The sequence below is a fragment of the Diadema antillarum genome, unplaced genomic scaffold, assembly GCF_040938485.1.
Source record: "Diadema antillarum isolate AM-2024a unplaced genomic scaffold, OU_Dant_1.0 seq00001469_RagTag, whole genome shotgun sequence".
NCBI classification, from domain to species: domain Eukaryota; kingdom Metazoa; phylum Echinodermata; class Echinoidea; order Diadematoida; family Diadematidae; genus Diadema; species Diadema antillarum.
Window position 1 is genome coordinate 705,346 of NW_027272208.1, and position 17,078 is coordinate 722,423.

At 37.1% G+C, this 17,078-nt stretch overlaps 1 protein-coding gene across 1 annotated transcript in view; it reads left to right on the top strand.

Moving 5' to 3' along the window:
• The first annotated feature begins 5,210 nt into the window (after positions 1-5,210).
• The window catches only part of LOC139709769 (transcription termination factor 2-like), a 32,250-nt gene continuing 20,382 nt past the window's right edge, over positions 5,211-17,078 (top strand). Inside the window, exons 1-6 of the mRNA XM_071621730.1 lie at positions 5,211-5,334; positions 11,922-12,030; positions 12,902-12,985; positions 13,540-13,600; positions 14,436-15,198; positions 16,367-16,620. Of these exons, the coding sequence (XP_071477831.1) occupies positions 5,307-5,334; positions 11,922-12,030; positions 12,902-12,985; positions 13,540-13,600; positions 14,436-15,198; positions 16,367-16,620 (1,299 nt within the window). The 5' untranslated portion in view covers positions 5,211-5,306. The remainder of the gene's footprint in view (positions 5,335-11,921; positions 12,031-12,901; positions 12,986-13,539; positions 13,601-14,435; positions 15,199-16,366; positions 16,621-17,078) is intronic.

Genomic DNA, 17,078 nt, shown 5'->3' on the forward strand with positions numbered 1-17,078 from the left:
TGTTGTATTTTCTATTACTTCCGGTCACGACATTTCTTTTTCGGGCCACCAAAATTTCAGGTTCAAGGGATTCAAAACAGAGACCAAGAACAAACCAGGGCCGCGTTTGTGGTCATATATCCAGAGCTCCCAAAGAAAGTATAATAGATTGAATCAAATAGCAGACCGTAAGGGAGTCGCAGGAGTCATCGGCAAGTTAGAATAGGCATACCATACTACTCTGAAATACTCAACACCTTATTCGTGAAGAATGGTTGTAGTCCAGTCAAAATACGACAAAAAGTGGGTTAACCCACAACTAATTGCAACAGAAACGATTCCACTTGCATTTGACCCGGAAGAGCTATCAAAATAACATATTAAAAGTTCCCTAAAATTCGAGTGGTGGATCAGTGTCTAATTTGCATAAATTCAAAATGGCCGCCATACAACCTGTTTATGCCTATATCTCGGGATACGTAACCAATAGAAAGTAAATTCCGGTGTCTAAACCTATGTTTTTTAGGTCAAGGAATACAATTATGTTATCTGTAGCAACTTTCAAGCATCCCTTTATATAGTTTTTGCATATATTTGCATATAATTACATGCAAAATGGCCGCCATATTGCCTGTGCAAGCCCGTATCTTCGTATACCATTAATGTAGTACACTCAGGAATAAGTCGCTATATATCTGGACATAAAACCCACAAAAAATATATTCTGGTGTCTAAACCTATGTTTTTTAGGTCAGGGAATACAATTATGATATTAGCAGTAACTTTCAAGCTTCCCTTTATACATTTTTTGGAATATATTTGCATTCACTAAATGCAAAATGGCCGCCATAATTCCTCTACAGGCTTATATCTCTATCTGTAAAAGGTACCCAGTGGTGGTGTCTATGGTCTTAATTTACTGCTGAAAGTCACTGTTGTAGAAAACGTTCCAATCAGGAATAATTACCTATATTTCACTAAAAATTTGCATATATTTATTCATAAATCTATTCAAATTAAGAGTAGCTTATATCCATAAGCTACTCTACAAAAGCTTCGTGAGTTTGGACATTTGTTTAGAGAATGTTCTTGTCATATCAGGATACCATGTCACTCACTCACTTTCTGAATAAAAGACCCAGGGGTCCAGCCCTCACTCGAGTATCTCAAGTTCACCTTCCATGCATTCTTACAGACTATTACTTGGGAGAGAGGAAATTGGAAGACTTTGGGAAGGGCCATTTCTACAAGCCTTTAGGGACCTCCATGGCCCAGGGAGGCATGATGTTCATATATTCATGACACTAGCGATAAATGCATCTACAGTACTAAGTTTGTTGAAAATTTGACCATATGTTTTCAAAAAGAGGATCAAAAATCAAAAGTGGCCCCCAATAACTGGTCCCAGCCCCAAGGCATCCGCACCTATAGGTAATATTTAAGGTGCCTTTGGGCATCCTGTGGCCTGGGGTGGAGGGGGGGGGGGGGTTGGGGTAGATGGTACCCGTGATATATGTATATATATATATATATATATATATATATATATATATACATACGAAGTATGGTGGCAATGCATTTCAGTTCAACAGTGCTATTTATTCAGACCAAATTTTCGACGGATACATTCATCTTCCTCAGGATCGACAATGACAATTGTGAAGAAAGACGAATGTTTGCGTCAAAAATTTGGTCTGACTAAATAGCACTGTTGGACTGAAATGCATTACCACCCTGATTCGTCATCTTTCTGTACTGGTACCAACACATTGATTACAAGTATCATTATATACTGACATCAAAGGACTTAACCACAACATGGCGGGGCGGTGCAAGGACAGTAAATCTATTGACAGCAAGTCTTGCATATACAATGTATAGACGTGGCTGGTGTTGGGTAGCACCCCTTTAATCATCGAGCTTTCAGGCGAAAAGCCCTTCTTCAGGATTGTGTTGGTGCTGAGTGTGGTCTTGTAGTGTTGTCTGTACACAGACAACACTACAAGACCACACTCGATGATTAAAGGGGTGCTACCCAACACCAGCCACGTCTATATGTGCAAGATTTGCTGTCAATATATATATATATATATATATATATATATATATATAATGTGTAATATTTCGAAAATAAGTTAAACTGTGAAAGTAAACTTAAATCTATATGCAATCTCCAAGATATTCAACTTTGTACATTATACCTAGCTCTGTTACACTTGGTTCTACTTTTGTGTGTGTGTGTGTGTGAGGGTGTGTGTGTGTGACGGGAGTTTTTTTTTTATAATAGATTCCTTAATTTCGGGGTTCTGGGACCTTTCGGAATATGGTGTCTATTTGAACACCTTGAAAGCCTATCATCCTTGGGATGCTACTTGCCTAGTTTGTTGAAAATCTGTCATTACATGGGTTTTTTTTAAAGAGAACCTAGCTGGAAATGGTTTTTGAAAATGTATGCATGACCGACGACCGGACAGGAGAATATAAATGATGGCTATTTGCAATATTAGCTTGAATCTTTTTTGCTGTCTTGAACCTTTGGCTAAGATGAGTCACTTGATTTCAAGAAAACTTTCGTTTCCTGTACATCATTTTTATTTTCTAGCTTGTGATAATACAGATACTAAGGTATGTAATGTGATCTCTCAAAATAGAAACACGAGTATACAAAACTATAGCTTACACTCACAGTGTTTTATGTGTTTACCACAAATTCTGGACTAGGATGGTGTGAAATTGCAGTTGATTGATTTAAAGCAAACAGGATCTCGGCTCTATTTCATACTGAAGCGTGGTAAGTCTCACGTTTGTTGTAAACTGTGTCGATGTCTTTCGAGAATGCTTCTTATTCCTAGTCACCAATTAGAACAGCATAATCTCACTCCTCACATATTTTAGAAATACAACATTACAAGTGTCTGATATATAATGGCCCGCATCTGACACTGGTATGGGTTGTGTGCAGTCAAATCTGCTTGCCCTGCAACTATACACTGCCAGTTGCTAACATCCTGTCTTGCAGTTGCATCAGACTTTCTTCAGGAGTTCTTAATAGCTGCACTGTGTCTGTAGTGATCAGAACATATTTTTGATTAAACATCTTCCTAAAATCGTCCCAATTCCAATGATTGTATGTCATTTCCCTTCCACTGTTTAACTTGAAGAAAAGCTGGAGGGAAGGGACCTTTTGGAAGGGTTAGGAGCAGAAAATGATGTTATGTATTTTGTTTTTTATCTGACTTAAGACTGCTTTTTCGCCAGCAAAATTGAATTCAGCCTTCATGCTGCTCGCATTTCTAAAAAACAACAACTGTGTGTTGGTGAAAATGTTATTAGTGCGAAGCCTCAATGCAATAGGAAACATTTCTTTTAATAAAGCTGCAGATACAACATGAAAAATGGTGAAAGTAAGACGTATAAGAATTTATATGTGTTGTATGAGCTTGAAGCCAATGAGAAGGATGCTGTTTGTATTGATCGACTGATGAATCCAGAGTACTAGTAATAGAAATGTTAAGGCATTTCCTTTTTTTTTCTTTTTCTTTGTATCTGGCTGTAAATCACAATGTTTTACATTTTCAGTGAGTCACTGGGTGAAACCGTGCAAAAATATGACAAAATCCACTTCCATACAAATTATCACGGTCATATGTTGCTCATTGATAAACATGCCTTTACCAAAAGTTTTGCAACAAAGGACACAAGTATCAACTAAACATGGATGTAAATCATCGTAGGTAAGAAAAAAGATGTTTGAAAAAAAAAAAAACCTGCTGAATGATTTAAGACCAATTTTTGTGTACCGTAAGCACACTTTGAAAGCTATATGAGATATGTCCAAACTCATTAAACTTTTGTAGAGTAGCTTATGGATAATCATGAACTTGATGACATGCCCCCCCCCCCCCCTTGGCAAAAAAAAAAAGAGAGAAGAAATAAAGAATTGCAACATAGACACAAGTAATAAGCAGTAAACATGAGGGCAAATTACAAAACATAATACATTAGATATCATGCAATCATGAAATATTTTAACGATTCCTACTACATAATTTTAGACTTTAATATTTGTGTACCTATTGAGCACACTTTGGAAGATAAGTTGAATCTACAGTTAATAAAGATATGTTCTATTCGATGCTACTTACAGTTGTTCTCTGTTTTGAGGCTGTATCTCAAGAAAATGTGAGTACAATGTAATACAATACTTTTAATAAATGCAAGAATATACACACTAGGTGTAGGATAATCATCAAGGTTTTAAATGGTATAACAATTTTCCCTTGATATCTTGGATGAGACATTACAGTACAATCAACCTTCTGCAGCTTGTATTCGTATATCTGAAATCATATTCACGGTAGTAATTTGAATAGATTTATGTATAAATATATGCAAATTTTTAGTGAAATATAGGTAACTATTGCTGAGTGGAACGTATTCTACATCAGTGATTCTCAGTAGTAAAATTAAGACCACAGACACCATCACTAGGTACCTTTTACAGATAGAAATATAAGCCTGTAGTGGCACTACGGCGGTCATTTTGCATTTAATTGAATGGAAATATATGCAAAAAAATGTATAAAGGGAAGTTTGAAAGTTACTGCTTATATCATAATTGTATTCCCTGACCTAAAAAAACATCTATAGGTTTAGACACCAGAATTTATTTTCTGCGGTTTTATGTCCAGATATATAGCGACTTATTCCTGAGTGTACTACATTAATGATATACGAAGATACGGGCTTGCGCAGGCAATATGGCGACCATTTTGCATGTAATTATATGCAAATATATGCAAAAACTATATAAAAGGATGTTTGAAAGTTGCTATACATAACATATTTGTATTCCTTGACCTAAAAAACATAGGATTAGACACCGGAATTTACTTTCTGTGGGTTACATATCCCCAGATATAGGCATAAATAGGTTGTACGGCGGCCATCTTGAATTTATGCAAATTAGACACTGATCCACCACTCGAATTTTAGGGAACTTTTAATATGTTATTTTGATAGCTCTTCCGGGTCAAATGCAAGTGGAATCGTTTCTGTTGCAATTAGTTGTGGGTCATTTCATATTTTGACTGGACTATTGTTGCAGGAATGGATAGCGACTCTTCGCAGGTTATACAAGTTCTACGACGACTGGTAGATAAGACTATTTACGCAGCGGCAATACAAATTTAAATGTCGACAGCTGAGCAGTGTAAACTTCCCCGACGATCCTGCGACGGAACTGGCTGAAAATCCACAAGCAAAGTTAATAGATTCCATTTATTGTATAAGTTATGTTCTCTTAACAACAGAATTTACACGCTAAAATGGAGCAAGTACCCTGTAAATCACACGGTGAGTTATAAGTCATATGTTCCCTGTCATTTACATTTATGAAGTCTGCGATTGTAATGCATTTTTGCCTCGTAGAGTCGTAGTCCCATGTATTGATAATTATATCAGTTTTGTAGTCTGTGCACACTAACTACGACCGCGCGAGACCATGCAGCGCAGCCCCATCTACTAGTACATTGTATGCGTATGGGGTATGGGGCTGCTGGTACAGCTGGTCGTAGTTAGTGCACACTAGCTTATGCACATATAAACGCACACTAACGTTTAGTGTTCTAGACAGCTAACAGTTAGACCTAGCTAAAACTTCTAGACTAGCCAGAATTCGGTGCATTTTTCAGCGGCCTCCCCTGCCCTGCCTTGTGTTATGTTGTATCATTAAATGCTAAAATGGGTGATCCACACCACCTCGACATACCGTTCATATTCTATTTAGATCTACAGTCTACAGATTAATGATAAGAAGAGTCTATGGATGGGAGAGCGGGGTGGCGAGGTGCTAACTATACACAGCCCAGTTGCTGTAATACGGAAGCCCATTCGTGCCACGGAGGATAAAACTTTCAGTGGAGCGCGATAACTCACTGGCGGCCGCCACTTAATTATCTGACGGCCACCACAAAATTTTCTGGCGGCCGCCAGATCATCTGGCGGTCACCAGATAATAATCGATATCGATATCGATATCGCTAAACGATAATTATCTGGCGGCCGCCAGATAATTTTCTGGCGAAGCACGAATGGGCTTCCGTATTGTAACGAACGCACAGCGTACTAACACTTTTAACAGCGTCTGGTCGGGCTAGTGTAAGGAGCATGCGCAGTTCCTTGAAATGCCGTCATTTACCTCACCATCCACGTCTAGGACGTGAAATAAAAAAATCTCAACTACCGGTGAGTCGCCAGCATGCAACTTGCACGTGTTAATGCACCTGCATTAGACCCACAGGCACTGCCATGTGTGTGTGTTCGTGCGTGCATTTATGGCCCAAAACCACTATTTCGGCACAATTGGACAATCACAAAACGGGAAAATTAAAGTTGTTAGAATAGGTTTCATTTTTATACCAATCCACGAGACAAATATTCAAGTTTGTAGTTGAAAAATATGAACACATGGTTTTGCTTTATTTTAAAGGTGTGATAATTTCTTTCATGGGGCGTAAATTTCATCATGTAACATACGTTACCATGTCATTCTATTTCAAATGCATTAAGATTGCTGACTACATTCTATGATTGAGATAATTATGCGTCAGATGTGAAGTATACCATCGGCTGCCATGTTTGTAAATGCTGCCTGCAGATGGGAAGGATGGCAAATGACCTGTATGCTATACTGAACACAGCATGTCCTATTTTGTAAAACCTTAGACAGGTAATGTTAATTTGTTTTCTCGATAATTTGACGTCAGACTTTCTTAAGAAAATATTTTCAACATTTATCAGTCCCAAATTGCCAGCTAATTTTTGAGTATCATCGATGAAATATGTGAAACTATGTGCTCAAAAATATAGTCGTTAGATTCCACGTAACGTATGTTTCACGTTAATGTAACGTAAGTTACAAAGACATACTACTACATGTGCAGCAAATTTTGGAACATTTTCTTTTTGGTTTTTGTATATATTCTTACACTAGTTTCTCTTCAACTCTAAGTGAACGAATATTATAACACGATGTCGCAATATTATGGCGATACAATTCTCAAAAATAACAATTAAAATAGTTGTAAAACTGCAAGACTTTATAACATGTCCTCGTATAAACTCTTCAGTAGAACAGTAATTCGTAACTGTTGATATTTTGAAGACAATTGGCTTCATACTTATGAATTTATGGCACTGAAACGATAAGAGTTGGGAACATGCTGTTTCGTGCCTTAACGGATGAAAATATTGTCATGATGTACGTGTAATATAAAACGAGTGGTGGGTAACGTAGGTTTCACTTTAATTTTATCATAATGAAAGTTTTTGCATGCTTGATGTCTTGTGACTTGTTATCTTTATATTGATGTCTTGTAACTTGTTATCTTCATGCTGTTGAAAGATATATTTCGAATCCATAACTTTGCAGACTCATCAGCTGTCGCAACAGTTACTCTATGCAGGAACAGTTTGAAAATAGCAGTTGCAATAAAATAGTATTCACAAAATTTTTAACACTTGTATGAAACAAGAAACGGCAGAAACGAGATGATTACCCTGTTAAAGTGCTTCATAATGAACAATAACGCCGTATTGCTTGTATTTAAAATGTCTGAACTCGGTAAACAAGAGATAGGGACCGAGAAATGTTAACTAATGTTAACTAAATAAATGACCACTTTACTAAGTTGACTATGGCAAAATGAGGTCCATGAAATAACGTCAAATTACACAGTTTCATTAGCACAATACTGGGTAGGATGAATGAAATTGTCATTAGTAAAATGATGTACTCGATTTTCCTTGTTATGTATGCATAAAACAGTATAATCCACAAGGATAACAAGAATAACAAGTCTTGCATTAATAATTCTTGCCGTATCTTGAAATTGTCTCCAGGAAAAATGTTTTGAATCTTTAAAAAGAAAAGTGAAAGGACAAGTTGCTATACATGCACAACAAAGGTACTGATAATGATTAGGCCCTATAGGCATGCAGGCCCGTAAGTAGGATTTTTATGGGGTGGGGGATGGGGTCAGGAGTTAGAAAAAGTCGACCACTTCCAGTTTTAATCTCCTGACGGGCAGAAAAATAAAAAGCTCTCGTGCCATTTTTTTTTGTTTCATTTCTTTTGCCGGGTTTCATCGACTGACAAGCAAGAAAAAAAAAAGAAAAAAAAAGACAATTGAAGAAATATAAAAAAAGGCTTCAGCTCAATTCGATGCTGCCAGTACAAGCCCAATTTCATGTTTGTTTGTTTTTTTATTTCAAACGGGGGAGGGTGAGTCCGCGATTCATTTTTTCTTTTTATTTTCTTTTGTTTATGTTTTGACTGCTGGCAAAGGGGCGGGGGAGCCTGAACCCCCTCCCCTATAATTACCCTGATGTGGACCATGGTAGGGTAAAAAAAAAAGATGTGTAACTTTGCTTCTTTTCTTTGTTAACTATGAGACGGGCATAAGTTTTTTTTTTCTTGAATCTTTGCTTAGAGATATAATTTTTCGCCATTCTGATTACAGCTAACACGTTCCCTATATATGGGGTTTTAATCCTAGCACTGCTCTTCCCCATTGCAACTGTATTAACCTCAACGAGAAGGAAGAACAAAAAATGTTAATGTCTTAAACATATAGCTTACTGAAACATATATTACTATAATTACTATTATCATTATCATTATTATTATCATGTAGGCCTGATCTATGATGGTAACAGTAATAGTTGAAATTACATTTCTCTAATGCACTGTATTTTTGTTGCCTTTTCTTCACTCAAAATGTGTTTTTCTTCACTTTGAGATCATCAACGACATTACGACAGAAATTTGAGTTTATTTTCTCCGTTAAAAATAGTCAGGGAGTAAGTCACCATATTGGTTTATGATAACCAATGATAAATATAATTGAAAAGACGTATTTCCCTACAGAATTCCTTCAACAATAGTTCGAGAACAATTAAATGTTATTTTTATCCACGCACATTCTCTAAAATATCCTTTTTCAATGACATGAATTGATGAAACTTACGTTACCAAAACTAGAAACTTACGTTACTACATTAATGCAGGGACCTGGTCCACTAGTTTTGAAGTAGAGATCTGTGTAATCTCTAATTTTATTAGCTATTCATTGAATTTTCTTAAAACAATGTTAAATTCATTGCTTATACCTGAAATATGACATCATTAAAGCCAAGTTGAACATCAACGCCCACCAAACGATTTTTTTTAAAAGATACTATGATTATGTCCCCTTTTACTGCATCCTCCAAACAAACAAGAACATACAGCTGTAAATGAATTTGATATGTTTTGACGCAGAAATTCATCAACATCACAACTGCAACAATTAAATTGTCTCAGACTAAATGGGCTTTTCCGTAGATTGTCTGTTATTAACATGACAACATCTTGAAACTTACGTTACCAAAATTTGAAACATACGTTACTTAATAAATTGAGTGATTTATTTCAAAAGAATAAGCCTGTACAGCAAAGTAATTACTGGATTTTTACGGTGGAATATACTGACTTAATAAACACACAATAAACAGAAGTAAAGCATGATTCTATGAAAAACAACAACACATTTCCAACAATCAAATACTTACTCAGTTTTTCAACACATCATGTAAAGGTATTTTGCGCGCTGCCAATGCTCAAGATACCAGTAAAAGAGGTTGCTGAGCTATCCCATGGCCTCAAATCGACGGCACATATTCGAGAAATATACATTTAGGTGGTAATTAATGGTGTAATTAAGCTTTCTGTCATTTGGTGGTAACGTAAGTTACATCACGTATGTTACACTTGTGGATTAAATCGTATAAGTTAGCAACATAATAATGAATCTTTTGCCACCCATGGGTATAAGGACAATCTACTCCATAAGTCTCAACTCTAGAACAATCATTCAGAGCCATGCACCTTCATACTTTTTACAAAGATGGTAACGTATGTTACTTCTTTTAAATCTACCTTTTTAAAATCTATATTTGCGAGATTGGCAGTCGCATGTCTTTTGAAGCTGAGTGATGAAATATTTTTTAACATAAACTTAGACCCCTTTTGGTCAGAAAAACAATACAATTGTGTAGTATTCACTGTAATAGCATTACCAAGTTTGCAGTACAAAGATGGTAACGTATGTTTCAGCAGATCTGGCGACACATTTCCATCAGGTATTTTGTTGTTAAAGAATGATAAGCTTATGAAGTTGTGTTAGGTTTTCATAGAACGTTCGGCTACTTTTCTGAAACTGTGAGTAAGCTTCTTCTTTATGCTCATATTTTCCCACAAAGTTGAGAAAACATAAAAAATCATCGTTGGCGACATGCGCTTTTGAGCCTGTTGGCCGAACTTAACCCTCCACCAATGGCTTAGTGGTACAATCTCGCCTTCGAAATGATTTCAGTTTTTGTCTATATGTCCCTTGGCATCACATAAAATCACAGGAGCATTTTGAAAGAGCTTTTTATCTCTCCTAGGTGAGAAGGAACATAAGCGACACCATTTTTGACCAATTGCGCCGAAATAGTGGTTTTGGGCCTTATGTTCGATGTGCTTGTAGCCATTTTAGACATTGTGGTGGTTTCAGACTGTGGCGAGATGCGGGTACCCCAGATCTACTAGACATCTCTAACCAACTGTAGTCTGTATACCCTAGATCGACCGTGTAGAATTAAAAGGACAAAAAAAAAGAGTTTGTACAACCAAATCCCTATTAATTTGAGTGGGGTACAATTACAAAATGCATTATACAATGTACATATATGTGCCCCCGGCTCAAAACCCACCAAAAAGGACTCTGGCATACTTATTATCAATGAAAATCACAGCGAATGCAGTGCCTGTCCAAAAATTATGGTCAAGAAAACTGCGAAATATCTTAATTTTGTTCTGTTTTTAAGTCGCCAAATTTGATTGCAGGTAGAGAAGAGATTACTAGTACTCTCTCAGGTAAGAAAAGCTTAAAAGATTTGAGTCAGTCAACAACCCAAATAACTGTTTTTGTGGGTTTTGTGAGCTGGGCATTCATTTATTTTAAAAACTCTTTTCAGTATTTTAGAGGGTTGAGTCACTTTTATTGGATGTAATTAATTTCAAGTTGATCTACCACATTATGTAGACCTAGAGATCTGTTGGATGGATGTTGTTGTAACCTACTTTTATTCATTTTGGTAGATATGGTTACTGTATACGCTGTTATTTTCACATACAGATATTTTTGCGAATGAGGTCACAGACATTTTTGCGAGATGTTGTTTTCGCGAATTGAAACTGACACTAATTTAAATGCACTATTACTCTAATGTTCGGCAACATTTTCACGTGTTGTTCAATTCGCGATCCAATTGTGTTTCATGAAATTCGCGCAAATTAAACCCTTGTGAAAATAACAGCTTATACAGTATACTAATGTCCTACCTAGGATGTTTGACTTTCATATCAAGACTCTGCATTTTGCTTTAATATCAATTATGCAAATTTGCTGTGTGTTATCTTCTGATAATGGATGTTTTTAATGTGGGGTTTCTTGTCAATTTACCATGGAAGGTGAATGGAATAATTTTCAGTTGAGCTTAGTAATAAACAAGTCCACAGATATGATTATGGTGTCTCAGCAGAGAAAGTGTACCCCAGAAATGTATCAATTCTTGATTGTACATTCCCACCGAAGTAACTTCCAATTTACTCTTTTTACTGACCATTTACTGGTCAAAGGCTTTAGGTCAATTTAGAAAGATAAAGAGTGTTCTGCCTACATCTGGGGGATCCCAACTGGCAGCAGACCATCACATGACATGTCAAAGTCACTATAATAGTCATAAACTTTTTTGAAAGAGAGGATCTGTGAGATACTTTTTTTTTTGGGGGGGGGTCATTTTCCAGTATCTGTTTTAAGTTTGGCAATCATGAATCATGAATCTCTCTGTTTCAGGACTACCCTGTTTCTTGAAAACAGGCATCAGCGAAGGACCCAGGAAAGGAAAAAGTTTCTACATCTGTGGAGTGTCGGCAGAAAAGTGCAGCTTTGTGCAGGAAACAGAGTAAGCGTTTCCTCGCAGACAGAACAACTTGTATTCTAGCTTGATTTTTATTGGCTCATTTACACAATATCTCGCTAGAGTTGATACCACGCTAGAGTTGATACCAGCTTTGCCCTTTTATGACGCAATGCACTAGGCTATATTTGCACTGTTGATTCTGAATCAAGTTCTTACTGATAATGGCAACACTGCATTTTTTTTAAAATTAAACTTAGTTTAATCTGAAACTTTATTCTGAATAACCGATATGAATGAAAAGGGATCCAAACCAGAGAAAGGTTGTTAGGATGGAAAATGTAAATAACATTCAGGATTTAGTGCCACCACTTTGCAACTGCATCTTTTTAGGCTTTAATCATGCATTTATGGACATGTGATACTGCTTTCATGATTGGGACACATCCCATAAAAAGTTGTGGCTTATTGTCATGATGAAAGAGTTTTCACTGTTGAAACCAAGTATTGGTATAATGTAGATAGGTACAGTTATTTAGTTGCTAGAGATTATAACTTAAAAAAGGAAACCCAAACCTAAAGAGCAATGTGGATTGAGTGAAAGCAGCAACATTTAGTAGAACACATCAATGAAAGTTTGAGGAAAATCAGATAGTCAATGCAAAAGTTATGAATTTTTAGAATTTTGGTGTTGGAACCGCTCTATGAGGAGACAACAAAATTTTAAAAATTCATAACTTTTGCATCAATTGTCCAATTTTCCTCAAACTTTCATTGATATGTTCTGCTAATGTTGCTGCTTTCACTCAATCCACATTTCTCTGTGGGTTTGGGTTTCCTTTAAATATTCTTTTTATTAATTTCTCACGAAAGGAGAATACAAGACCATTAGCCATTTTTACCATTCCACTTCCAGTCTTCCCCCATCACACTGCTTGAATCACCCTGACATACTGGTTGAATTACAAGCATTTGGGACCAAAGCCAATGGAGAGCTCAGGTAAGAAAGCACAAAACACTAATACTATCTTACAACAGCTGAAATTATGAATAAAATCAATCACAATGAAACAGTGCAAAATAAAAAAGATGAGAGAATCAGATGGAGTCCATGAGGTCTTAAAATTTCTTTAGTAACATAAGTTGACCATTCAAAATTCTAATTCCACAAGATTTGCATGACATGTAAAACTAGCATTAGTGACATAAAAGTCCAACAGTTTTTCTGAACGTATTAGAAATATGGTTGCCTTAATATTTTTTTTTTCATGTTGTCATGTAACTGTTCATGTAGTATCCTTATTCTTTGCCATGTTAGTGCTACGTTTAATCAGAATCTGGCATAATTCTCACATACTGATTCAGAAAATATGGTCTTTTCTTTTCTCTTGACTGACTCATCATATATTTGATTGACTGACACATGACATTTCTCCTCCTATGCAATACTGAAATCCAATCTGTCCGGGATTGTGGCCTAGTAAGGTCACTTTCATCTATAGATCACTATATTGTTTTGTGTATTATTTCCTCATTTACTTTCTTTCTCTTTAGACAATACTACCGTTGCACGAAGTCCAAACAGGAGAAGAAAGGATGGTGTGGATATGTCATTGTAAGTACAGATAGACAAAGAATAAATTAATGAATAAATAAATGAATGAATGAATGAATGAATGAATGACTGAATGACTGACTGACTGACTGACTGAATGAATGAATGAATGAATGAATGAATGAATAAATGATTGAATGAATGAATGAATGAATGAATGAATGAATAAATGAATGAATAAATGAATGAATGAATGAATTAAATATATGGGTAGATAGATAGATATATAGATAAGTAAGTAAATAAATGAATAAATAAATAAGTAAATAAATAAATGAAATAAAATACTATGTAGTGTGCTGAAATGTGGACTTTCATGATAAAGTTGAACATTTCACACTGTATAAAGTACACCCATTTCCATACAATGGATTTCCTTCTTAAGTTTCTTTCTAAATTTTTCACTAACTCTCATTGTTCTGACTTTTATAAGATGGCATATCATATTTCCTGGATATATTATACTGGGCTCATTTCTCAGCAGATGTCACTGTATCCTGCGACAGTTGCCACATTACACAACATTGTGGTCCTAGAAGTCATCCAAATGGGTTAAGGGGGGACGGGTTTTGGGGATACATGTGCTCGAATGGGTCCCCCGTCCGAGTGCTCTAGTTACAAAGTGAATGTCGCATGGATACTCATTCTGGGGGGCGTTTCATCAACGAGTTTGTCGGAGTTTTTCACCGAAAAATTTGCTATCAGCCAATCAGACGCGAGGATTTCAGTAGCTTTGAACAGTTGTCAGTGTAAATCTGACAAAAAGTTTCATGAAACGGTCCCCTGGTGTTTTGCACATCGGGTCAGTTCTCCTGTACTACTTGTTCTTTCATAGGTTCGCAAAGGCGATCGTAAACCATTGGCAGATGTGAATAAACATCACTTTGGAGCCCATCATCAGATGTCCACAACAGACAAAGAGAAAGGAACACAGCTTGGCGGAAATACGAGGGACAACACAGAACCAGAGTCAGATGTGAGGAATATTTCTCCAGAAGATCCTCGCCCACTGAGCAACTTAACTGTCAAATCTGAAAGGTCCAGCTCTAGCCATGGAGTCTCTGATAGTGATAGCAGTGCTTCCAGGACTGGAAGTTCTACTTGTAGTCGAACACTTAGTGAAGGCTGTGATGCCTATGTGAGGAAGAAGGTGGAGCACAAGAAAGATGCCCACCGTTGCCATAGCGATGGAGATGCAGGAGAGTCTGAGAGGAAGCTTGTAACATGTAGTGACCAAGAAACACATAGAGAGAAATCAAAATCAGGTGAGTTGAAACCTGCAGCCCAGCAAAAAAAGCAACAGGCGGCCACCACCGACCAGGCCACCGTCCACGGTCAAGTAGGGAAACCTAGGGCGGTTGCAGCGCTGCGGCAAGGTCGAGACCTCAACTCGTCTTGGCGGGAGACTAGTAGAGCTGCTGCTGAAAGCAGTTCTAGCGATGAGAGTGCAAGCGAGAATGAGGAGGAAGAGAAACAGAAGAGAGCTCATTCTTCTTCCCAGAGTTTGGGGAAAACCCATGCTGAAGCATCCCCTCATCTGGATCCTACAATAGGACTTCGAGAAAGACTTATGCTCAAGATGAAACTTGACCCAGCAGGTAAGGCAAAAGAAACCTACCCACCCCACCCTCCCCCCCCCCCCCAAAAAAAAAAAAAAACCACACACACACACAACACAAACATTCAACTAAACTAAACAAAAAACAAGGAAACCACACTCCAAAAACATTCAACCTGCAATTTTAAGGAAGAGAAACTGTCATCTACAGGCTGCCAATAATATGCTTCATTCATCTTGAGGTTGCTGTGGAAAAGTTTTGTAAAACATGTGTCAAATCATGTGTCAAATCTGTCTTTGTTCTTATAACCTCATACCATCTGTGCTCGGATTGTCTTGTAACTCTTCTGTGTTAGATATCCCAGGGTAACCTGAAAATTGTTCCTGCTATTAAAATCTTTATGGTATCAAGGTATTAAGACATGTAATGCTTCAGAGATCCTGTTTCTGGATAAAGCCATCCAAATTACTGTACCTGTAAGGGCAACAGTCTTAAAGTACATCACTTTAAACATTAACAATGGGATGTTCGCAGCTTACAATTTTTTTTTTTCCATCCTATTTTGTAAGTCTGTGCATGTTCTTTGATTTGTAGGATAGTTAACATGTGCAGCTCTCCTGTGTTTGTGTCTAAATACTTGCCAAATCTTTTCAAGTCTCCACCCTGGAGTGGTGCTAGGGGTGTAATGGTAGTCCATGTGAGTCTATAAATATGATTACTCCTTGTAGCGGCAATAACTTTTGAACTGAAGTAAGGTACCCTGGCAGTACACAGTGAATGTGTGAAAGACCATAGACAGATAAACTGATAAAGATTGTGTTCCGTGTGGTTTGCTGGTCAGTGCTCTTGAGTCAATGTTGAAGGTCATGAGTTCACTTTAGTCACAGTAATAATCCAGGAGGATTGCATGAAATTCTTTTGGTAACCTGCTGAGGCTTGTATAGGCATAAGTCATAGTCTGAAATTTTGCAATTATTTCCATGATTTTTGTGATAGTTGGATCAAGTTTATTCATACCTAGTCCAGCTTAAAACAAAATTGGGAATGCATGTTACCACATTAACTTTAAGGAAGCTTTAAAAGTCAAGGTGTACATTCAGAATTTTTCCTTTTTTGCCATGCCTGCAGAGATTTATGGCATAAGTACACATTTCATGTCTTCTTAATTTAAAAAACTGATGCTATTTTCCATTACAACAATGAACAGAGAAACCTTCCGGCATTCAGAGCAGAGGAGAAGCAGCGACGACACATGGCACCAACCCAAATGTGCCTACCAGTAATTTGCCACCTTCTGCCCAGCCTGGTGCACCAACACACATTTCTCAGTCGACAGCGCCATCCAGCCATTCCACTCTACAACCAATGGGAGAGAAACAAGTAGCCCAGTCTGGTGTGGTCTATCCGCCCTCTATGTTGGCACAGAGAAAGGCGTACGAGAGACAGTTGAACAAACAGAAGGTCAGGCATGAATAAGGGGCTCTGAAGATTGCCATGGGGCTTTCCTTTGTCTTTCTAGAGAAGTGTTAAACAGTTTTTACGACATCAGTCAGGACTATAAGAGCAACAGCAACAACAGCAAGAACTCAAAGGACATATGACTTCAAGTGTTACCATCCCTTAAACAATACTTGAGGCACTTACTGTTGTCAACAAGTCAAATAACCTCAAGAAAAATCATTATTTATTATTATTACTGTTCTTATATAGCGCATACTGTAAGAGCTGAAATTTTTGCGTACAGATATTTTCGCGAATTGCTACTTGGAGGACATTTTGGCGTGTTGTTAATTTCGCGGTTGCGAGGGTCTAACTGAACTAATTCATGCGTTGTTATTTTCGCGTTTTGTTATTTTCGCAGTTCAAAGGCGATTTGTGAAATTTGCGAAAATAAAACCACCGCGAAAATTTCAGCTCGT